This window comes from Solanum verrucosum, unplaced genomic scaffold, assembly GCF_900185275.1.
Source record: "Solanum verrucosum unplaced genomic scaffold, falcon-dt-bn FXZP01000190.1, whole genome shotgun sequence".
NCBI classification, from domain to species: Eukaryota; Viridiplantae; Streptophyta; class Magnoliopsida; order Solanales; family Solanaceae; genus Solanum; species Solanum verrucosum.
Genome location: NW_026020279.1, coordinates 210464 through 235876, shown reverse-complemented (window position 1 = coordinate 235876; position 25413 = coordinate 210464). Strand labels below are relative to the sequence as shown.

Here is a 25413-nt window from a genome sequence, read left to right as displayed (position 1 = left end):
ATCCATTGATAAAATTTAGTAAAAATAGATAACAACATAAAAACCATATGGCATGCAAAGTTATTAACTCTCAGAGGATTTTCTAAAGAACACAAAATCTCATCCTTGTATGTGAAGGAATGACGTTGATGAAGAAATTAGAGATTTGTAAGGGTTTTTTTTTTATTGTACCTTCAACAATTCCAGTAGAGAAGAAAACTTGCTTGAATACTCAATTAACATTTGTTATTTAATCTGTACTAACAAATACTTATAACAATAATTTTGCAAAAACATAAACAACAAAGTTTAAAGCATGTACTCAAAAATAACAATTAATAATATAAGCAAAAATTAATGACTGTAAAAAATATACCAGAATCTGTAACAATAGAATGAAACAGAATGAAAAAGATCGAGCCCACTGAATGCACGGTATCCCCTTAAGGAAATTATTCCCCTCTACTACCCGAGGTTTAAAGGAATAGATCCTCTCAGGATAGAGCGATTCTATTCACAAGTGTATTGATACAAAAACAATGCTGTCAGTAAATCATTCAACAGGAGCAAAGTACACAAATATTTAATTGTCCAGAAGAAGAAGAAGTTCAAAATTTTCGTTGTTTTAAAATGAGAGGAAATTCCTATATTTATAGACAACAAAGGGCAGTGTGAACAAATGCTTATTGTCTTATCGGAAAGGTCATTTGGAAAAGTTACAATCCTTCGGAAAGGTCACAATCTTTCATAAAAGTCATAACTTTTCATAAGAGTCGCAATTTTTCATAAAAGTCGCAACTTTTCATGAAAAGGGAAGGCCAGTTTTGGAAATAAAATAAATTAAAAGGGAATCCTGGTTTGTGGTGCGCCACGTAGGCGGGTCTAGGGTTCTCTTTTGTATGATATATATGATGTTTCACAAAACAAAACTTACCAAGCAAGTAAATTCAAGTTACACAATGAGTATGTACACTAGATTAGATACGAACCCGACATTTATCATGCCTTTTACACTTGTTATAGGCAGGTATTCATCTCCAACAGAAATGTCCGACCAATGAAAGTGAATCCTTCCACCACCACCGCCACCACCATTAGGACTACCATGCCCTCCCATAGTTGATATAGTAGAAGAATCACCAAGGACCAAAGACTGAACAAAAAGAAGAATTGTTCCACCAGATCCACCACCAGGACCTAAGTCTGAAAGAACCTTACTATAGTCATCTGTGCTATACTTGCCAAAGCTTTCTCCATCGGCTTGTATTGAACCATAGACAGACAACCTTATCAATGGATGCTCCAGTGAACCCATAACTGTTTCAAGAGAGATATCACAAACTATTACTCTCTACACATTGTATTTAAAGCAAGTTTCTAAGGAGACAATGTTCATTATGCAAGGATTATCAAGAAAAAGTGACTAGAAATATCAGCACTGAATTGAAGAACACATGAAACCACATTTCACAGCAAATAAACAAGCAAAAATAAGTTAAGTAAGAAAAAAAATTGAAATTTGGACCATTCCTCAATTCATGCTTACTGATTGATGATTGCTTTTATTTGTGTAGCATTTCATGGGTATATATGGATCCATCTCGATATCACGGCTTCTCTCTCTCTCTCTCTCTCTTCTGCTCTCTTTCCCTGATAGTGGCTACCTCTTTCCCAATTTCATCACACTTATGCTGGAGGCCACCAACCCCGGTGTCTCCCTCATCCCCTCCTCTCTCTCCTCCTCCTCTTCTTCTCTCTCTTCCCTTCTTCCTTGTTCGACCAAACCCTAGGCAGCGAGCAGGAGAGAGACGGAAGCACCACTGTCTGTTTCTCCGGCGACCACTCACATTTGAACGGAGGATCGCCCAAGCATCACTGAGGTCCCTCTCATCTTCAACAGCTTGCCATCCCGGCAAGGTTCTGTCTATCCTGTCCCTCTTTCTTTCTTGTAGTGGGTTTATATTTTCTGAAACCTTTCGTGCTCATCTTGCATTCTTATTCTGCTTTTGCAATCCTTTGTTAGGTAATTAATAGCCGTTTGGCTAAACTTAAAAAAAAAGTAGTTTTTAAAAAGTCAAACAGTAGTAACTTTTAAGTTAAAAAATGAAAAGTAGGGGAGTACCTACTTTTAACTTTTTAAAGTCATTTTAAACTTATTTTAAGTTACATTCATGATTCAACTTCCAATATTTCAAAGTGATAGAAGTAGATTTTAAGGATTTAGAATTTGATTCTGCAGTTGGATTTCTTGTTCGGATAGTCTGATTCTGCAACCTTCTCGTGGGATAATCTGATTGTATAAGTCCTTATTTGTACCTTCCATTCTGGGTCTATTGTTCAATTTCTCTGTTTCTAATTCTTATTAGCATTTGTGTTGAAATTTACATTCAGTTATTGCAGTAATTTTTAGCATGATAACTTGCCTAGGTTTAGGATGAATTTGAATTATAAATTTCTATTAGGTTGTTTTAGTTAAGATATTTTAGCTATTTTGAATTGTAGATTTTCTACATATTATGTATTCAAATTGGCTATTTAAAGCCCACCTATGCTTGGTAAAAATAATGAGAGAAACTTCAAACAATACTTTTAACCATTTTTGTCACACCATCTTATAAAAACCTACAGTGGTATCAAGAGCCTCATTAATCTTACAAGATCTGTAAGTTCATTGAAAAACAACTTTCTACCAGTTTTAATCCATACCTATTTTCAATCCATTTTAATTTCGTGCTTATTTTTAACGCACAGGACTTTATCAACCAATATTAATTTTCAACCCACTTCTCAACCATGGCAAGCAGCAATCTCTCTTTCAATGCCCCACAAATTTTTACCGATAAAAACTATCAAATTTGGTCAATGAGAATGAAATTGTATTTTGAAACCTACGATTTATGGAATGCTATAATGGAAGAACGATCCTTATTAACACTCTACGTGAATCTTATCATTTTCCAGATTAAAACACTTTCAAACAAGACAAGATTATTATGGGTGTTTCGTAAGTACAAAATCAAAAGAAGAAAAAGAAAGAAGAAGAGAAAGATCGATATTAAAAAATGTGCAAGTTCAAATGCAGTCAAAAGATTTCAGTGCCAACTGCCGAATCAGAATTTGAGGAGCAAATTTTTTTGGATTGCACCAACTGAAGCAAAGGAGGAGTATTGAAATCTACTTTCAATTATTGTTGTAACTTTTAGCATAATAACTTGCTTAGGTTTAGGATGAATTTGAATTTTATATTTCTATTAGGTTGTTTTAGTTGTTGAGATATTTAAGCTTTTTTGAATTTTTGAATTGTAGATTTTTTGCACATCATGTGTTTAAATTGACTATTAAATACCCTACTACGCTTGATAAAAATATTTACAGACATTTTAATCAATACTTTTAACCATTTTTGCTGCACCATCTTTAAAAAAATCAATAATCTTTATTTATTCAACCCATATTACTTTAGGTATTGTGCAGCCTTTGTTGGTATTTTGCCCCTATTTTAGTCATTTATTTAGTTTCTACTTCTTTAGCCTCTATCCTCAAGTTCTTATGCTGCCCGGCTATCCTAATTATTTGTGTTATAATTCATATAAAAATAAAAGTAGTGTCAGCTGCTAAAGAAAAAGGAAGGAAAATAGAGAGTCAACGACCATTTAAAGAAAAAAAAAAGTGTAAGTAATGGGCTTAGCCCATAATCATGTTTCTGACAACTTTTTTTTTTGAGGTCTGAACTTGTATTCTATTCCAAAACAAAAAACCAGAACCTACCACAACAAATTACACGTTCCTAATTACAATTGTGGAGAGTAGCAGGAAGATCTTCAATCCTATAGCAAAATTTACAAGGAACCTAAAACATCTGTAACTGATTCTAGATCTTCCATGTACTCCTGTTTACACCAAAAAAGAAACAAAACTAAGCAGTTCATCTTAATCTTCTGGATGGAATTACTCTTGTTTTGGAAGCATTTGAGATTTCTTTCTTTCCACATAGACCACCAAATGCAAGCTGGAATGATTTTCCATCTCTCTTTATGCCCAGTAATGCTTGCATAACTGCTCCATATCTTCAAAGTCTGGTAACTCTCCTAGGCATAACTCATTTCATGCCCTTCAGATTGATAAAAACATTCCACAAAATGTTGGTTATTCTACAGTGAAGGAAGAGATGGGTGACAGTCTCTACTTCTACTTCACCACATAGGAGGCACCTAGGACTCAGATGAATATTTCTTTTCATAAGATAATTGTGGGTCAAAAGTGCCTGCTTAGCAAGGAGCCAAGTAAAACAAGACACTTTGTAGGGGATTTTAGTTTTCCATATCAGCTTCCTTGGCCACCTATTCCTCTGACTGTTACAAGGATTAAACTTCTTGTAGGCTCTTTTGACACTAAATTGTCTTGATTGTGATCCTGCTATCCCAAACTATCATGTGCATCAGTAGTTCAAAGCCCCAAGACCTTGGAAAACTCCACCAACCTTTGGATCTCCTGGTTATTTAGAGGTTTTCTAAAACTCAGATTCCACCCTTGGTTTGACCACATCTCTGCCACAATGGCCCTTTGCTGCTGGTTTAGGGTGAAAATATCCGAGAACAAAGTTTTTAAAGATCCTTGTTCTAGCCATCTATCTTCCCAAAAAGAGGTTTTCCTACCATTACCCAATTTAATACTGCAGTTTCCTCTGAGCTTTGGCCAATGATTTCTGATGGCTCTCCTAAGGCATGATCCGTAAGTGCTACAGACCATTTTAGTTATCCAGTGATCCTCCATTTCATATTTGGCCTGTATTACATCTTTCCACAAAGCTTGCTCACTAGAAGCAAATCTCCATATCCACTTCATCATAAGGCACTGGTTTTGGATTTTTAAATTCCTTATCCCCATCCCACCTGCGTGTTTACTCTCAATCAATGTATCCCACTTAACCAAATGAAATTTCTTGGTTTCACTATTTCCTTCCCACAGGAAGTTCCTCCTCAAAGCATCAAGACTGTCAATAACACCAATAACACCATTAGGAATAGGGAAAAGCGACATCATGTAGGTAGGCATAGAGTCCAAAACATTGTTGATGAGTGTTAATCTTCCTCCTAAAATAAGGTAACCAACCTTTTTTCACATTTTTCAATCACCCCATTCCAGATGCCTATAGATTTGCTTTTGGCTTCCAAGGGCATCCCCAAGTATGTAGTTGGTAGGTTTCCTGTCCTTCCACCCAAAATCCTAGCCAAAGAGGATAAATCAGGGACTTCATTTACTGGATACAAGAAACTCTTGTTCCAATTGATGTGAAGCCTAGAGATGGCTTCAAAAAGAACAAAGATTACCCTTAAAATCTTGAGTTGGTTCCTGTATACATCAGGAAGACAAGAGTATCTTCTGCATATTGTAAGTGAGTAGTCTCCAGATCAGCCCCCACTCTATTGGATACCCTAAAACCTCTCCGCCACAACTTTTCTTGAGTGATTTTCAACTTATCATTTACCCCCTCCATAGCGATAATAAAAAGAAAAGGGGATAATGGGTCTCCTTGTCTTAAACCTCAAACCTCTCTGTGAAGAGAAGAAACCTGTAGAGCCATTTATTAGAACTGAGAATTTCACAGTGCTGATGCAAAAGTTCATCCATCTTAACCATCTACCTCCATAACCCCTTTTAGAAAGAGTCTACAACAAGAACTTCCAACTGAGGTGGTCATAAGCTTTTTGAATGTCCAGCTTACATAGGATGCCTGGGATTCTACTTCTAGTTCTAGCATCAACACACTCATTAGCCATAAGAATGGCATCTATTATTTGTCTCCCTTTTATGAAGGCCAAATGTTGGGGGCCCACTAGTTTGTGCATAACCATTTTGATTCTCTGGGTGAGTAATTTGGAGACGATCTTGTACACACTACCAATTAGGCTAATGGGTCTAAAGTCAGTGAGCTCCTTAGCACCCATTTTTTTTTTGGAATTAAAGCCACATAGGTAGAGTTGAAGCTTTTTCTCAAAGATACATCTCTCATGAAAGTTCTTGACAAAAAAAATAAAAGAAAAGAGGGGTTTAGGGATTGGGATAACATCAAGCAAATAGGGGCAAAGATCTTAGGAGATTTGGAGTGGAAGCTTTGGCCAGCCCCTTTGAAAATGAAGGGAAAAAATAGACGCAGTCTTAGCTTCTCATGGGAGCACACGTAGAGAAAAATAATCTAATAGAGAGAGGAAGAGAAGAAAAGGAGGAAGAACTCAAGGTAATCTACTTACTCGATTTATAAGTCTAATTTATGAGTTATGGGCACACTAAATTTGAATTAACTTGATGAATTGGGATTAAAGGTACTCTGTTGGAAGACAAGGCTGCACATAAGAAACTACTTACTAGCAACACATGAGTATCCTGGATGGATAATTTGTAGTGTTCAGTTTTGCATTTTTCAGCTCTTCATTTATGATATTTGAATTTCAGTTGAGCATCCAATTAAAGTGGATAATATTAAATATGAAAATCTTTCGATGAAGCTAATTAGCTGTCGAACAACTCTTGAATTAGGAATGAAGAATTTTACATTAGGAGACCTGACTACATCCTGGCATCTAAATTAAAAGCTTTGAAACATAAATTGAAGGAATGGAATAGAAGTGAGCAAGGAAGTCTTGGCCAACAGAGAAAGAATGTTCTTGAAAAGCTGGCTGTTGTGGAAAAGATTGCCACTGATAGAGCATTGACAGAAGATGAAGCAACGGAAAAGGCAACTTTACTTCTGAAACTGGAGGGTTTAATAAAATATGAAGAGATTTACCGGAGACAACGGTCAAGATCTGTTTGGTTAAAGGAAGGGGACAAGCATACCAATTTCTTCCACAAAATGGCAAATGCACACAAGAGGTATAACAACATAGAACTGCTCATTCAGGGGAATATAGTCCAAGATCCAGAAAGGATCCAAGGGGAAATAGTGGAGTTCTACCAGAAACTTTACTCTGAAAATGTTCAAAGGAGACCCAGCAACAATTTTTTAAACTGTCCAAGGCTAACAGGGGAAGAAATAGAGGACCTAGAAAGAAATTTTGATGAGGAGGAAGTTCTGAGAAGTTTAAAGCAATGTGCAGTGGATAAAGCACCAGGACCAGATGGCTTTACAATGGGGTTCTACATCAAATGTTGGGAAGTGGTCAAGGGTGATATCATGAAGACTTTTCAGCATTTCTATGACCAAGGGAGGTTTGAAAGGAGTTTTAATGCTACCTTCATAGCCTTGATTCCAAAGAAAAAGGGTGCTAAAGAACTAAGGGACTTTAGACCTATCAGTTTGATAGGAAGCATCTATCAAATTCTCTCAAAAGTGCTCACTGAAAGGCTAAAACGAGTGATGTCCAAACTTGTTAATTCACAACAGCTAGCTTTTATTAAGGGAAGGCAGATCTGGATGCTGTTCTAATAGCTAATGAAGCAATAGATTCCAGGTCAAGTTTGAAAAAACCAGGCATCTTATGCAAATTAGATATTGAGAAAGCATATGACCATGTCAACTGGGATTTTCTTATGGGTATGCTAGAGAAGATGGGTTTTGGTCTCAAATGGAGACAATGGATTAAATTCTGCATATCTTCAGTAAGCTTCTCAGTGTTGATAAATGGTTGTCCATCAGGGATTTTCGGCTCACAAAGGAGCTTAAGGCAAGGTGATCCCTTATCACCTTTCCTTTTCCTATTAGTCATGGAGGGACTCAACAATATGATTATGAATGCAAATAGAGAAGGATGGCTAAGAGGTTTTGAAGTAGCTAGAGCCGGAAGGGAAAGCCTAAAGATAACTCATCTACAATATGCTGATGATACCCTGATATTATGTGATGCTGAAGAGGACCACCTCAAAATTTTGAGACTAATTCTAGTCTTGTTTGAAGGAATGTCTGGACTTCATGTTAACTGGAGAAAAAGCTTCTTGTATCCAGTTAATGAAGTGCCAAATATGGAAAATTTGAAGTTAATTCTTGGTGGTGAAGTGGGTGCTCTTCCAACTACTTATTTGGGTATGCCTTTAGGGGCCAAATCCACGTCTTTGGAAATTTGGAATGGGGTGATTGAGAAGTGTCTAGCAAGGTGCAAGTCTCAGTACCTCTCACTTGGAGGAAGACTGACTTTGATCAACTCTGTGCTTGATGTACTTCCAACATATATGATGTCTTTATTTCCTATTCCTCCAGGTGTCATTAATAGGTTGGATAGCATCAGGAGAAAGTTTTTGTGGCAAGGAAACAAGGAAAGGAAGGAGTACCACTTAGTCAAATGGAAAAAAGTGATCAATGATAAGAGAGTTGGGGGTTTAGGGATCAGGAACCTTAAGAATCAAAGCAATGCTTTGAGAATGAAGTGGCTTTGGAGGTATTCCAACGATGATCAAAATTTATGGGGCTCAGTCATAAAAGCAAATTATGAAGAAAGTGACAATTGGATGGCAAAGGAAGTTACCACTCCCTATGGTGTTAGTTTATGGAAATCCATCCGATCACTATGGGATGAATTCAAACAAAACACCAAGATTAAAGTGGTAGATGGTGCTAAAACTAGATTCTGGAAGGAAGATTGGCATGAAGCAGGAAATCTGGGGACACTTTTCCCGGACATACATACTCTGGTTCTTCAGCAACAAAATACAATAGCTGAACTATGGACACCACATGGGTGGAATATTATATTTAGAAAGCACCTCAATGATTGGGAAATTCCAAGAGTTACAGAATTCTTCAGCGTCATTGAACAATTTAGTGGCTTGGAGACAGGGAAAGACAGATTGCAGTGGTTGGGGAACAGTACTGGGACTTTTAAAGTAAGTGCAGCATATAGGAAGTTGAACCACCCAATTATGCAGGCATCCAAATGGCCCTGGAAACACATTTGGAAGGCCAAGATCCCACACAAAGTGGCCTGTTTTGTGTGGTTACTGGCTAAGGAAGTGGTGTTGACACAGGAGAATTTGATGAAGAGGGGGATTACACTGTGTTCAAGATGTTTTTTTTTTTGTGGGGAAACAGTCAATCACTTGTTCATCCAGTGCAAGGTCACTAGCCAATTGTGGAGTCTATTCCTAAGGCGCAAAAACATCTCATGAGTCATGCCTGGTAGAATTGCAGAGGCCTTATACAGTTGGGAAGAAGCAGGATTACAAGCAAAGAACAAAAGCAACTGGAGAATCATTCCTGCTACTGTTTGGTGGACTGTCTAGAAAGAGAGAAATCTTAAGAGTTTTTGAGACTAGGGAGAGTAATATGCAGCAACTAAAATTGAGTTGTATTCTAACTGTGTTTTGGTGTAATCAGATCTACTCTAATGACACTGTCTCTATCAATGATGTTTTAGACTCATTATATGGATAGGACAGTGCCTTTAGAGTTCATTATGTAAATATGGTTTCAGTACAAGGGTTGTACTGATTTAAAGAAATAGAAACAGTTACCAATCTCAAAAGACTGGGTAGTCTGCAAGATGATAATTTTTAAGCAAAGCTAAAATGTGGGTAGCCAAAATTATGACTCGTTTACTAGATTGGAGAATTTCGAAAGTTGATGAGAAATACAACCTCTTAATTGAGAGTAAAGCATGAACCTTGAAAGTTGGATGTCTTTTTAGTTTTGAGTTAGCCTAAATAAAAGGTTTTAACACGAAATTTATATGATGTGATTATAGATTGATCGAAGAAAAGTCGTACGGATTACTCGAGTGAAGAGTTTGGTATTTCAACATGAGTACTGTCAGTAGTAATCTTACCACAATTTGAATTTTATAACTCTCATAATTTATTAAGTGAATGTGTTACCGAATGTTTTGAACTTGCATATGTGACAAGCCTTTTACTTAATATGATATTGAAACGGCTATGTGAGATGTTCTCACTTTTATAAGACTTGTTTATTGTTAATTGAAATGTGATTTACCATTATTGAAAAAGTTTGTTATTTACTTGAAAAGTATGTATCTTGACATATGTTTTTGGTTTAAGTTTTACATAATATGATTTGATAAGAACTTGAGTGTCTTGTACTATTTTGGAAAATGTTTCTACCGGCTATAAAGAGAAGTATAAATGGGAGTAGACCTTAATGAATCCCATGGCTAACGGCGGGTTCGTTAGACCGGGTGTACCTTGTTTTTAACTAGCATACAGTTACTGATTTCCCTCGATTAGGGATCTACTGATATGAATATTTGACTCCTTTATGAGGGGTCCACTGTAATTGGTTATTTCTTAAAGAGAAGAGCCGCACCGATTACATGATTCATTCTGGGAAACCTCCCAAATATAAGATTTGATATTGAAGTGTTTACTGAGTTTATTTCTAAATTGTTAAATTGAAATTTTGCTTACATGACACAGACAAGATTGATTATTGTTATTGTTTTCTAAAAAGGCATTTACTTTATGATTTTGATTATCAAACTAGCATATTTTCTTACTTGTCCCTCATTAAAACGGTAATGGTTAAGTGTTATTACTCACTGAGCTAGCGTCTCACTCCTCGCTATATGTTTTAACAGAGAACTCAGACGATGTTAGCAAGGGTTTCATTATCTACAGAGTGTTAATTGGTAGTATATGGTGAGCTCCACATTGCTTCGTGTGGCAAGAGATTTTTTTTTTTTTGAGATTGGTAACTGTTTCTATTTCTTTAAATCAGTACATGGGTTGTACTGAAACCATATTTACATAATGAACTCTAAAGGCACTGTCCTATCCCTATAATGAGTCTAAAACATCATTACACCAAAAACACAAAATTAGAATACAATTCAATTTTACTTGCTGCATATTACTCTCCCTATTCTCAAAAACTCTAAGATTTCTCTCTTTCCAGACAGTCCACCAAATAGTAGCAAGAATGATTCTCCAGTTGCTTCTGTTCTTTGCTTGTAATCCTGCTTCTTCCCAACTGTATAAGGCCTCAATTCTACCAGGCATGACCCATGAGATGTTTTTGCGCCTTAGGAATAGACTCCACAATTGGCCAGTGACCTTGCACTGGATGAACAAGTGATTGACTGTTTCTGCAGTTTCCCCGCAAAAAAAACATCTTGAACACAGTGTAATCCCCCTCTTCATCAAATTCTCCTGTGTTAACACCACTTCCTTAGCCAGTAACCACACAAAACAGGCCACTTTGTGTGGGATCTTGAATTGCTATGGTTCATTTTCTTTGAAACTCTTAGAGTCGCTCCATTGTCATTTCCTTTATTAGTCATGACTATTCCTTCGTTTTGCAGTCATGTGACTAGTTTTGAACTTTATTTTGTATTCTGGAGATGAAATGGTATCATTGCATGTCGATTAGATATAGATGGATAGTATGTCCTGATTTAGGGGTGTTGTAGTTGTGTTGCTGGTTTTTGTGACATGGAAAAATTGGATAGCCCCAAAAGCAAAGGAAACTCTGCTCGATTTTCTGTAAATTTCTATTAAGGCTTGCTTTGGGATTCTCCCCCTTAGTGCCGGTCATGGTCTTAAATTGGGTCATGACAATTTGCTTGCCTGCTTACATGTTTACCAATTCTCAAAAATTTGCTTGCCTGCTTACTTGTATTTTCTTGTTGATTCTGGCCTGTGGTCCCTTATTGCATTTATAATTTCCTTGATTAGTTTCATCTGCTTTAGTGGCTTTGATTTGTGCTAGTAGACCAAGGTCATGTTGTCGGTCGGGGATAGAGGTGAGGGTCAAGGGTGGTAAGTGTGTTTAGGGAGCATCTAGGCTGAGATTAGGGTTGTGGAACATAAGGTCACTAATGGGGAAATCCATAGAGTTAGTAAAGATCCTTAGGAAGAGGAAGATTAATATAGCTTGTGTCTAGGAAACCCAAGTGGGTAGCAGGGTAGGTACTGAGGCTTGGGATGTGGAAGGATTTAAGGCGTGGTACTCTGTGAGAGGTGAGGAATAAGAATGGAGTATTCATTTTGGTTGACAGGGATCTTAAGGAGTAAGTGGTAGAGGTCGGGAGGGTTAATGATAGGATTATGTTGATTAAGTTAGTTGTGGGAAGGCTGACATTGAGCATTATTAGCATACACACCACAAGCGGCTTGACGAGGAGGTCAAGAAGCATTTTTGGGAGGATTTGGATGAGTTTGTGAGAAGTATTCCACCCACTGAGAAGCAATTTGTAGGAGGGGATTTCAATGATCTCATCGGGACAACCTGTAGGGGCTATGATGATGTGCATGGAGGTTTTGGTTTTGGGGATTGAAACGAAGGAGGGTTCACATTTTTAAATTTTGCTAAAGCTTTTGAGTTGGTGGTAGCAAATTTGAGTTTCCCGAAGAAGGAGAACCATTTGGTTACCTTCTGTTGCCTGGTGGCAAAGACTCAGACTGATACTTACTTCTTAGGAAGGGTGATAGAGGCCTTCTTTTTAAGGACTGCAAGGTTATTACAACAACATACCCAGTGAAAGGACTGCAAGGTTATTCCGGGCGAGAATCTGCATCCCCTTTTCAAACTGTTTGGCAGGCTTTATTTGAGTTGAGGGTCTATCGGAAACAATCTCTCTATACGAGGTAGGAGTAAGGTCTGCACACACTCTACCTCCCAAAACCCCACCTTGTGGGATAACACTGGGTATGTTGTTGTTGTTACTGTTGTATGGCCATTCCTCAACTGCAAGATTTGTTTACGTGTAAGCTTGCCCTTTAATGTAAACTGCAACAAGCATCTCTTCTCAAGGAGTTCATCAGCTCATTGGAATAGGCTTTCTCAGCCGTAAATCTCTGATAGCAAATTTCAATATAACATTAAACAACAAAAGCCCAAGAAGATCCAGGATGGTAAAAAATGTAATCTGCCACTGTGGATAAAAAAAATATGTTCTATGCGTGTGACTTTACAAAAACCTACCAGAAAAACTCAAACAGCATTCAATTACTTTAGGCAGTTATATTGAGATTATTTTCTGCAGGTTAGTTTGGGTGGTATAGCCATAAAAACCAGAGGATAACTTAAGTCAAGAAACAAAGAGATTAATGAAAAAAATTCTAAACACTAACCAATTATGCCACCACCAGCAGTTGAACTAGGCAAACTATGGTTTCCACTTCCGCTACCGAGTTCACAAGGCAAACCTGTGTCACCATATGAAATACCACCCCCGATATAGCTGCCATTATAAAATGCATCACCACCCTTTCCACCATGTCCGGCACCACTGCTTAGGCCATTAGGCAAGAGCACACCACTGCCCAACCCTCCGGTGCAACCTTCATATCAAAAAACATCATTTAGCTCTGAATCTGGACTACAAGAGTGTAAAGGTAATTGATAGAAAATTGTATTCTTTTAAGCTCCATGTACATACAAAAAGATTTTCTTGTTCAACAGAAACATGAAAACTTACAAGAAGGGAAAAGATAACAAACAAGGGAAGGAAAATGAGAAAAGGCATACCTAGCCCAGAGACACTTATTGATCCTGTAGATTTTACAATAACTGTTCTAACCAAATGGAAATGAACAACAGACCCTTCTAAGAAGCCCTCAACCAAAACATCTTCAACACGACAGACCTACACGAATAAAACAGATCAATTTTGTTTCAAATCATCTGGAATACAGAACAGCAGTCAATGCCAAAAGCTACTTAAACAGATATAGGCATAAACATGAAAGATATCACCCTTGAGTGATGAATTTGATTAGCAAATATACCTGAAGAGTAAAAGATAGTGAGCTATTCACGTTGCAGTCCTCAGGGGGGTATATCAATTCAATTGGGCAATTCGCCTGTCCACAAAAAAGTCTTGTTTTCCTGCAATTGCGAATAATATCTTGCTGAAAACAATGAGTCCAGCAAAAAAAAAACTAGCTGTAGATAGTTGTGCCTTACGTGTGATTAACACCTGCATTTTCAAGGGGACCACGCAAAATAGACCCAGGACCGACCTTCACACATAAACAGAGAAATACTGTCATTAGCATGCTCACAGATCATTACTTATGCTGTATTAGGATTTCAAGTTTCATAAGCAAGTTAAATTCAAAAGTAGCATCAGCCAAAGACGAAAGATTAAGGCAAAGAATCTCAGACTACCTTACAAATCTAAAAACCTGAGTTCACGTGAAGACATAAGCCCTTTACACAATGTCTGAAACTAGAAGATCAAGCCAAAACAGAGTACAAAGTGTCTGTTTGATAGAACTTGGTACACACTCCCCCACAAAGGTAGAATTTGTGTCCCCATCCAACCCCATCATCGAAAATACATCATGTTTTAGACTTTTAGCCTTAACAGGTATTTCTGGTCCTACTATCTATATTCCTACTCATATATAGTCCTACTCATATATCAAAATTCTATATATGAGTAGGAATATAGATAGTAGGATCAGAAATACTTGGGGCTCAGATTTGACTATTGGGTTGACTTTGACCTAGACCGCATATTAAATTATGGTTTTCCATCCTTTAGCTTTGTTTAAAAGTTTGTAATTATTTTTTGGCTAGTGTTGAGTTGTTTGGACGCGGTCAAAAAAGGTTGAAAGCTCTCTTGTGGTAAGTTAAGACTTTGATAGGGAATTTTCCCCAACTTACGTGCTAATTGAGAGTTGTGTGGGAATAGCATACACATGTTGTGACGAGCTTATATACGACTATCGGGTGTAAAATGGAATATACTTGAAATGCTAGATTTCAGCCTCGCATCCTTCATCTGTGTTTTGATGAACTAAGCATAATATTTATGTCTTCTGATGAATTTAGACTTATTATATGCCAAAAAATCATGTGCTATCTCAGAATCTATTGAAATTCTCTTTTTGAGCATTGATATGCCTTTGTAATATTATCTATTTATGTGCTCCTTATTTCTGATATGTTATTGTTGTAGAGCTCTGATATGAACATTGTGGACCCTGTGAGTCTGATGTTCAGATGTTGTTGGGATCGGTGTTTAATATTTTGTGGACTGTATAGTATGAGTTGGTATAGAGATGTGGGACTATTGAGCCAGATTGAGAAGGTAACATGTGAGGACCATAGAGTCCGTCATTTGGAGGACCAAAGTCCCTCCCAAGGTCCTATGTTTCATCTGGATAGTTCTTCATGAGGCCAGTCTCACTCAGGACAACCGCAGGAAAAGGGGCATGACAACAGTCCATAGATGCTTCATGTGCCAATAAGCTTATGAGACTAACAGCATCCATTTCTTCATTGCCCAGTGACTGCTGAATTTTGGAATTTGTTTTTTGCTATTTTTGGTTTGAGTTGGGTCTGCCTCTGCTAGTTTAAAGGATGCTTACATTAGTTGGAACTCTTGGAAAGTTGATAAATTCATCAGACAAGTTCATAAAATGATCCCTACTTGTATTTTTTGGTGTGTGTGGAAGGACATTTAAACAAAAGGTGCTTTGATGGATATCATCTTCAATCCCCCAACTTAAGACCAATTGTCTTTTAACTTTATATAGTTGGGATAGGTTAGCCCCCTAAGAGTCTAAGAGTCTAAGACTCTAATGTCAATCTTTTGGACTTTGTAAGCTCTTTACTCACTGCATAGGACACTTGTAAATGAGCTTACAATTTCACAACTTCTGTAACTATCTAACCTGCATCTTCTTGATGTCATTTATACCATCTCTTACTTTATCAAAAAGAAAAAAAGGACCATAGAGTTCGTGAGATCATATAAATGATCATGTGCGTGTGTAGATATGAATCCATCCCTCATGAGTCAGTGACTTGGTACCTCCCTTGCTGTGTGCACACTGGGTTGTGAAATGAGTTGGCCAATGAAGTTGAGAAGAGGAATTATGTGATAAAGATCCTACTTTACTCCTTTTCTTGATTATTTCCTTGCTTTAATTCATTAGTTGTGTTGAATCTGCCTACTTGGTTGACTTGAACTGTGACAATTTCTTAATTGTTGATAATTGTCAAGTACATGCTTCTATTTCTCCTATTGCTCTTTTTCCTTTATATTTGTTATGTATAGCACATGTAAAGGTAAGTTTTGATTATTTTTTCTCAAAGTAACTCTTGCTGCTACCCTTTTGAGAACGGTCAATGAGACTTACTGGGTACACGTTGACATTCATACTCACACTACACTTGTTGCACTTCTGTTCATTTTTGAATCCCAGTTTCAGCGCAGCTCGTGAGTTCCAGCTTTGTGGCGATAGTGGCCACTACGACCCTTATCTTATTGTTTTTTCTTATCTATTGGAACTCTGTATTAGTTGACTCTTGTACTTTCTTCTAGTTATTCTCGTGACAATGCGACACCTGGTCTTGGAGATATTAAGTATTATGCTTTGGGATTTATAGCTTCCGCACTTGTATCAGATTCATGGTCTTTTATGGTATTTCATATGTTAAGACTTAATCAATGCTTCCACGTGTATTGGTTTTGGTTAATTATTACTAGGTTCGCCTGTCTTGAGATAGTCGGGTAGCATCACGGCTAGGGAGTAATTTGGGTCGTGACATCAATTATTCAGCGATTCTAAATTAGTTCGACTCAGCTCTATGAATACTCTTTATCAATCATTCATCATAGTTGTACTCTTTTTACACTGATCGTAATCTTTTGCGGCCCTCTTCCTTTATTAGGGGACTGCCTAAGCTTGCAAATCCCGTATAAGTGGACTTGTTTCTTTCATCATTGAAACAGAAACATTTCTGAAAAGACAACTCAAGATGCAGAATAGCTTCAATCCCTGCTTCATGCCGCACAAAGAACATTATAGATGTTTCTTTTCTTACCTAGTATGGTACAAATAGTTTTACTAACTGCTAAAATGGTAAATACAGTTCAATGAGTTTTATATTAGAACAATTCAATTGGTATGGAACACCCAACGATTAAGTTGCGAAATATCCTGATATTCATCTGGTTTCAGAGCAAGTTGAATAGCAAGATCTGAATGAATACTGGTTCAGAAGATTTAGATGAGGATAGTATAAACTTATGTTTGGCAGAAGAAGAAAAGGCAGATGTTGCACTTAAAAGGTACAAGCATTAAGTAGACAAAGAGCCTTACATTTATGCTGTAGAACAAGGACAAAACCAAATGTTGTGCTTCAATAGTATCTCCAGGTCCAGTTAAGTTCAGTGAACCTTGTCCATGAACTCCCAAATTTGCGTTTGATTGTATCACAGAGGATCCCTAAAGCCAATATGTTTTGATGGGTAACAAACAAAGAAAATATAACCAAAATGATAAGAGTAGGGTAAAGGAATGAGTTACCTTTAGCACCACTAAATTGCTCATTTCAAGTAAAGATGTTGCAACAATTGCATCACCATCACCATCTATAAGCATCTTTGAGTTCAACATCAACTGGATTTTGACAGACATTCGTAACGACCCATAGATCTAGAAATTTGTAATCTATTAAATATAACACCAACAAATATGTTCTAGAAATAAATTGAAAAGAGAAAGAACAATTAAAAAGAAAATTTGGGGTGTGCCTCTTTTTTTTACTGGAATAAAAAGAGGAGGGTAAAACACTAGAGAACATACTTGCCTTAATTACTGAGTCACTCATCAAGAGCTCTTCAGCCAGCAATTCAAATTCTGATAAAGCATAATGTACAAGCCCAAAGGACAAAATGGCACCATGTGATAAACTAAGTTGTCCTCGAACCTAAATGACAAGTAGCATATCAACTTCAAATACCACCAACTAAGATTAACACTCAAATCTAAATGCATGGTGGTAGAAGGAAGCCAACTAGAAACTAAGATATCATATTCAATTTTCAAATTACGAACTTAGGCTTCCCTTCCTGGACCATAATATGTACCTAACAAACCAGAAAGGCATAAAAAGGAAATAGCAGTAAGAAAGACAAAAGACACCACGGTCATCCAAGAAAAAAATACAAAAGGAAGTGCTAAAGGACACAAAAAGGATAGGGAAGTTGTGACACTAGTGTTTATACAACTTCTAGATATTCATACCCATTCTTCCCAATGGGGTTGAAAAACTGAGCTAGGAAGAAATGAACCCACTTTTCGGGTGTCTTTATTTGGTTTTATCTATTTAACAACTCCGTTTAGAGCCAATATTTCATTCAATTGATTTTTACACATATATTGCTTCCTTAGGGATTGGCTACTAAAACAACACCACAACATGCCCAAGTCACTCAAAAGTTTTAAATGAAGAAAAAGTCTAGATATGGTCAATGGGCAGTCAACTCACTGCTTTGACATCTGTCAAATCCCAAATTCGTTTTGACATAGAAGCAAAACATCCTTATGTTGTAAGTAGAAGCACTTATTCACAAGAACAAAAGATATGAATGACCTGTAGACGACTCCAAAGTAGAGGAACAGTAGCTCGTGCATGATCTTGAATATAAATGTTTGTCCAGAGAGGGTGATTAGGAAACTCGAAGAGAAGCGTATCAGTATCTGTTGACAAGTTGTGATTGTTAACAATGAGTCTTCGAGGAACAGCATCATAGAACGTCCCTGCAGCACCTGCATTTGTGGGACAGCCAAAACTACTTCCCCCTGTCAAACAACAAAGAGGAAAAGTACTGACACAGTGAGACCCTACCCACAATACAACATATTCAAATACAGCCATCATGGATAGGGAAACAAAGATACCATGATCCACAAATTTCCAGATGTGAAATAACATCAGAAGAGTTACTCGAAGCAAAAGGATTAAGTGTCTAGATTTTTTTTGAGAATGAAAGTAAGCATCTACATTTTAGTGTGTGCATGGGAGTTGAAGTTCCTTCAAAGCATCTCTTCTTTCTTCCATTCTATTTGCTCCAAATAATACGCTGAGGTATCATCTTCCTGATGCATCTGGTGGATTTTCCAACTCTGAAGCCATTCCAAATGACTAACTTCCTTCACACTCCTTGGCATTGCCCAACTTATACATAAATACTGCTGAACAGATCCCCCATATTCCTGGCTACTGTACCGAATATAAATAAATGGTCTATACTCTCACTATCTTCTTTAAACACGTAACACCTGCTGCACGAAACTATTCTCCTCTTCTTTAATGCTTCATGTTAGGTAGGGTCCTTGAACTGCCAACCAGCTGAACGATGCTACCTTGGTAGATGATTTGGTTCTCCACATCAGCTTCATAAGCCAATCTTGCAATCTTCCATGATATTGCCTCTGCTGACCATTTGCTCATACAACTCCTTGCCTGTGAAGGTACCCTGGCCTTTGACCCCCATATCGGTCTATCCTTTTCTTGTTGTTGCACCTGAATGTCTTGAATTTTGGCCATAAATTCCAGTATCTCTTAAATTTCCCAGTCATGGCATTATCTCCTGAAACTAATGTTCCAGGAGTTATTCTCCCGGAGCTGCTTTACTGATGCTTTAGGATCATTAACAAAACCAGACACTACCTGAGATTCTTCTTTCAAAACCCTGTTTCTATTCCATCTGTCTAGCCAAAATAAGGTATTTTCTTCATTATCTACCTGTATTTTCACTTTGTCATTAAAATCATCCCATAGCTTGCTTATATGTTTCCACAGACTCACATCATGTGGGACTGCTGTTATTTTAGAGTGTCAACAACCCTCTGCGCAATGTTTTATCTGGCACTACTCTCCTCCACAAGGCCTCCTCATAGTTACTATATCTCCACAGCCACTCCATCAATTAACTTTTATTGTGAAGTATTAAGTCCCTGATCGCTATACCTCCCCTTTCCTTGGGCAAAATAATCCTTAACCAAATGAAACTTATGTTAGAGAACTATGCCCTCCCAAGGAAAACCTCCTCCTTATTTTGTCCAGACGAGGAAGTACCTTTCCTGGAATTGGGAAAAATAGGATGAAATGTTGTCCAACACACTATTAGTCAAAAGTTATTCCCCGCCCAAAAATAAGTATTGTGACTGCAATGTGGCCAGTTTCTTCTTAAATTTCTCAATTATTCCCTGCCACACTGACGTGATTTTATATATCTGTCTCACAATGGCAATCCAAGATATATGATAGGGAAGTACAAATGCTGCATCCCAATATTTCTGCCTGCCCCAACACATTTTTTACTACATTTACTGGATGGATGACTGATTTGTAAAGATTAACGAGTAATCCAGATTTTGTATAAAAAATAATGAGTAGCAACTTAATGTATCAATGGCAATCCAAGATATATGATAGGGAAGTACAAATGCTGCATCCCAATATTTCTGCCTGCCCCAACACATTTTTTACTACATTTACTGGATGGATGACTGATTTGTAAAGATTAATCAGTAATCCAGATTTTGTATCAAAAATAATGAGTAGCAACTTAATGTATCTCATCTAACTTCGCTCAGCACCATAGAATATCAATCTATCATAAGGAAAAAAAGGTGGGGAACAGTGATTGTGTCCCCTGTTTTGACCCTACATAAAGCCCTTAATCCACTGATATTGGATGGCTTTCTCTATCTTCTATTGATAGCTTCCATAACCAGGATGAAGAGAAAATGTGATATAGGATCGTCTTGCCTCAGCCCTCAAACCCACTTTGTGCAGGAAAAAAATCCCACTGGTTGTCCATTAACTAAAATGGGATTTCTAATTGTTGTGACACAGAATTTTATCCAGCACAGCCACCTTTCTCAGAAACCCATCTGCTTTTTTATGAAGTTCTCCAATATCCATCTGTTGCAATGTGCTAAATAAGAATCACCGAATTGACATGGTTGTCTGCCTTCTCCACATCTAGTTTACATAAAACACCTGGTTCCCCTTGTAAACCTCCAGTCCAGCACCTCATTGGCATGAGGGATTCATTTGTAATTTGCCTTCCTTCAATGCAGATTGCTGCGCAGAAACCAAATTCCACATCACGCTTTTCAACTTCTCAACTAGAAGTATGTACATAATTTTATACACACTTCTAACAAGACTATTGGTCTGAGGTGTATTAGCCTTCAGCACCTTTTTTTTTTCTTGGAACCAAGGCCATATGAAGAGGCATTGCAAGCTCTGAAAAACTTGTAGGTTTGTTAAAAGTAGTTCATATCTCTGATTAAGTCCTCTTTGATAATGCTCCAAGTTTTTTGGTAAAAAGTCAAACTGAAGCCATCGGCCCCAGGGCTTGAGTTTTAACAAGGGCATACTTGTGAAATACAACCTGAGATTTTCTATCAAACTTTTGAACAAACACGACATGGAAAAGATACCCTGTTGTTTATCAGCCATTCTCTACTGCCTTTATCACATAATATCACTTTTCCTCCCTTGCTTCCTTCTGCTTTGATTTCTGCCCAAGAAGCCCATCTATTTCCCATATTTGCCTCACTAAGGAGTTCGAAAAATCCCTAATCATTGTCTCTTGAAAGTGCAGAATATCGCGGTACTAACATTTTAATGTCCCTCCTCTTGTTGGTTTGTTCAACGCCCTATTATTCCAACTCAAAATCTTCATCTTCAATGAATTATTGCTTTGCACTTCTTCCCCCTTGTTACTATCAGAATTCAGACTACAGTGTGATTTTTTTTATTTCAGCTGATTATTCTTCTTTTTGCTGGTTGCTCTGGGCTCAGGTTGTGTAATCTCTGAACTCTCTGTTCCTCCATCTTTAAAACTTTCCCTATATTGGGTTTCTTCTATGTGGAGCCTTCTTTTTTCAATCCAGACTCAATCTAGGGCACTTCTGTCATCTGTGGCTCAGTTCACTTATTCTCTTGAACCGTTCCTGTGTCCGTCTTTGAACCAGCTGTTGGCTAGTATGCAGTTTAGTTTTTTACAAATTTCAAATCTCTTCCTCTACGTGTACCTTTGAGTCAATACGCCTATTACCCCTTGACCGAAGTTTCTGGCACAATGGTTCACTACTCTGTCGCTGATGAACACCCCCTTGCGGGGAACTGTCCTTTGAGCCTTTTCAATCCTCGTCAACTCGTCTTTTCTTGATTTTCACATTGTATTTCCACCCATTGACGACGATACCCAATTTTCTTGGCGTATCACCATTGGTTTGCTTACACATACTCGAGCCTATTTAAATGTACCAACCTTTTTGTTTCTTCATCACCCCCAAGTCTGACTCTAATGGTTCAGAAGATAGATTCGGACTACACATGCAATGGCATTCCCTCTACAATCATCCATTGGTTCTTGCACTTCTTCGACTATGTTTGTCATCTGTGACGACCATTTCAGGATTAATCTTCTCCCCTTCAGTACCGACACTCCCTTGCCTTAATTATTTTTCTGCCTCATGCTTGGACGGGAACTCAAACAGAAAACGACCATCCTGTATTTAACGGACCTTGATTCGTGTCACTACCTTACACAATCTTTAAAATCAATCATGTAGTGTATGCCAGTTATTGGGATTAGGCTTGTTTAAGGCTCCTACCAGACATATGCTCAAGTTCCCCATCCTTTTGTCTATTGAATCGATTTCCACCTCTATCTCTTCCTCTTTTTCTTCTTTATTTTTGACCAGTTTCACTTCAATATCCAGACACTATTTCACTTCTGTTACTTCAATGAATGACTGTCTTCTACACTGCACTGTTTTCCGACTCTCTCCACAAAATTCAGTAGTGTTACTGTTATATCCATCCATTCCACTCATTTATCCGCTCCTGGATTATTACTAACCCCTAATATTTCCCAACCAAGATTCTAGCCTTGCATATCTTCCAAATCTTTTGAAGCTTCGGTAAGTATACACATAAGATTGTACCTTCCTTCCCCATCTTCCACCCAGATTTCCCTTCCCCTCAGTTGCTTTCATCAACCTCACAAAACCACCTTATATTATCCTCATCGGCTTTGATTCTTCTAGTAAATCTTCGTTCCTTTCCACAAGTCCACCAGTTTGACGGACTTGGTGCCAACCACGAAGAATGTTTGTCTCTCCATTTCCACCTGTAAGGGAAATCAAAGGCATTTCTCATTGCCATAATCTAGGTTTAAGCTACTCTTCCCTTTGATGATCTCTCATGGTAGGAATTTTCGAGACTGGAGAAGAGAGAGAATAGGTAGACTCATCAGAGAGAGGTCAGAAATGTTTAATGAGACTGACACGAGTTTCAAGAGAGATTTGATCATAATTTTGATTAAAATATCTATGTAGTAATGGAGTCGAGATTAGTTTTAGAATAGATATGATGAAGTTGTCTGTCGAATCTATAAACGATGCAATGCATGTCTCAACTACTCTGCACAAATAAATAACTCCGGTGAATTTCGAGTATTCAAGTGACTAGTCACGTACCAATGGTGAAGGTTCTGATTGATGTATAACAAAAAGAGTAAAGTTGTGGTTTTCTCACAAGTACTGGGATATATGGAAAGGATAAGAAGATATTTGAAGATCTTCCCTGTGACCGTAGAAAGATTGGCAGCACTATATTTGCAAGATATACCTCTTGGGATTGCAACTTTCTGAAATGCTCATATTTTCTACTTTACTGGCGCCATTGAATCAACCTCCCACGCGTCTCCCAGGAGATCATCACCTTCGACGAGATCTGACCACGCGCCGGAATGAGCCTGTTCTAGCCAGTTTTTTGGTGTCTTTTTTGTTCACAATCTACTCATCTCATGATTTTGAGACAACTCATATTTTTTACAAGTTTCCGATATTTTTTCAATTGTTCCTTTTCAACTGAGGTCGCCCAGATGTCCAAAGCAATCCTTACCAATTTTCTTGAAGATATCTTCACCAAGTCTCTCACTGGTCCTCGTAGTAATCACACTTGTAACTAGCTCGGTACATATGACTTGTATGCACCAGCTTGAGGAGTGTAAGAATAGGAGTAGGAACAAGAATAGTATATAGAATCCTACTTGAAAAATGATTGTAACGTAGTGTCCTAGTTGGAAAAAGAGTAATGTAGTGTCTATAAATTGGGTCTCAATGTAATAATGTAGATACACAATTCACTAATATTTTTCTCTTATATTTCAGACAGAAGTTAAATGTAGATAATGCTTTAAAGTAAAGGGGTAGATCTGGCCATTTTCCCTGAAATAAAAGCTCTAATCTATGCCAGAGGGAGAAAGAGAAACTAGAATAAGAGAACAGAAACCAGGCCCTCACAGTCCCCAAAATTGACACAAAAAGGAGGTTCACATATGTGATAGATCCTCAAAATTAGACTTCATACACCAAAAATGTTTTCTTAAACAAAGGTATTTGTGCTTGGAGAACCTAATGAAAACCTTATACCTCCTAAGGAGGTCCTACCATAGTGTAAATGCTTATTAGTGGGAATTTCCTGATTTGGTCGTGCTAAGATTTGAAAAATAATAACAAATGATCAGTGATTAAATTTTAGCTTATGATACACACTTATCCTAGTAATTCAAAGCAATTCCATTTAGCTTATTTAAAAAAAAGAGGGAATTTCCAAGTATTGACAAGTAGAAAACACATTGGGAAGAGCTATTCTGTGGTTCAGCGTCAGGAGAAGGAAAGGATTCTAGAAGGCTGGACTCTTGAAGAAAATTTGCTGCTAACTTTCAAAGTGCATCAAGTGTTAAACACTGGACTGGTCTAAAGTGACAGGAAATCTCTATACCTCGGGTAGGCAGATGAGTAGATAGAGTGTGGCTCTAAGATTGCCTTTCGATTACCGAAAATCCTTACCCTCCAACATGGGCAGGCAATTTGCTTTTACACTCTTTAGCAAAGACTTGCAACAAGTTGGAAATCCTTACCATCCAAAATGGGTGGGCAATTTGCTTCTACATCCATTTAGCAAAGACTTAAAACCTCGATTTATGCAGTCTTCCTTCACATTCATATTTGGTCCTCTAGGAGATATGCATGACTTCTGCATCTCTCTGCATGATTGATTTGATAAACAAATCGAAGCTGGCAAAATATTATTAATGCTCTACTACTGTATATTCAGTTGAAGCATAATTGATTTGACAAAAATGTTGCAGCTTCGAAATATTATTAATGCTCTACAACCTTATATTCAGTTGAAGATTCCACAATATTATAATACTTAAAACCCTATCCTCAAACCAAAGATGGCTTTCATACAAAGCAATATTCTCAGAAAACACGACTTATGAATCAATGACAGAGAAGTATAAACTCTATATTTTATTAGTCATACCATGAACAAAGAACTCTGAGTCGTCATGCCTGCTAAAAACTTCAACAGAAACTCTTCCACCACCTCCTCCAGCAAATCCATTACCCCCAGAAGCACTTATTTTGCCACCTCCTATCCTGCTTAGAAAGAAAGTCAACTTTGAACACATGATACTACCTCAAAGAGATATGTCCTCACTCATTGGATAGCATAACTTAAACAATACCAAAATGTAGCATATAGGGAAACTTGTCATAAAAGAATGACAATCCACACTAGAATTTTAGAGGGTGTTTGGATTGGCTTATTTTTAGGCCCAAAGAGTGAAAAAAAAGAAGCTAAAAGTTGGGTAATCCTAACTTATGGCTCTTTACTTTTACCTTATAAACCTTTTTTAAAATCCA

The 25413-nt window shown here is 37.5% G+C and overlaps 1 protein-coding gene across 1 annotated transcript in view; it reads right to left on the bottom strand.

Moving 5' to 3' along the window:
- Positions 1 to 25413, bottom strand: part of LOC125834209 (uncharacterized) — a 38803-nt gene that overhangs the window by 7452 nt on the left and 5938 nt on the right. Inside the window, exons 2-11 of the mRNA XM_049513378.1 lie at positions 25031 to 25146; positions 18260 to 18468; positions 17474 to 17593; positions 17191 to 17319; positions 16984 to 17109; positions 13832 to 13887; positions 13654 to 13753; positions 13394 to 13511; positions 12997 to 13206; positions 969 to 1296 (exon numbers count right to left, since the gene is read on the bottom strand). Coding sequence (XP_049369335.1) covers positions 969 to 1296; positions 12997 to 13206; positions 13394 to 13511; positions 13654 to 13753; positions 13832 to 13887; positions 16984 to 17109; positions 17191 to 17319; positions 17474 to 17593; positions 18260 to 18468; positions 25031 to 25146 — 1512 coding nt within the window. The remainder of the gene's footprint in view (positions 1 to 968; positions 1297 to 12996; positions 13207 to 13393; positions 13512 to 13653; positions 13754 to 13831; positions 13888 to 16983; positions 17110 to 17190; positions 17320 to 17473; positions 17594 to 18259; positions 18469 to 25030; positions 25147 to 25413) is intronic.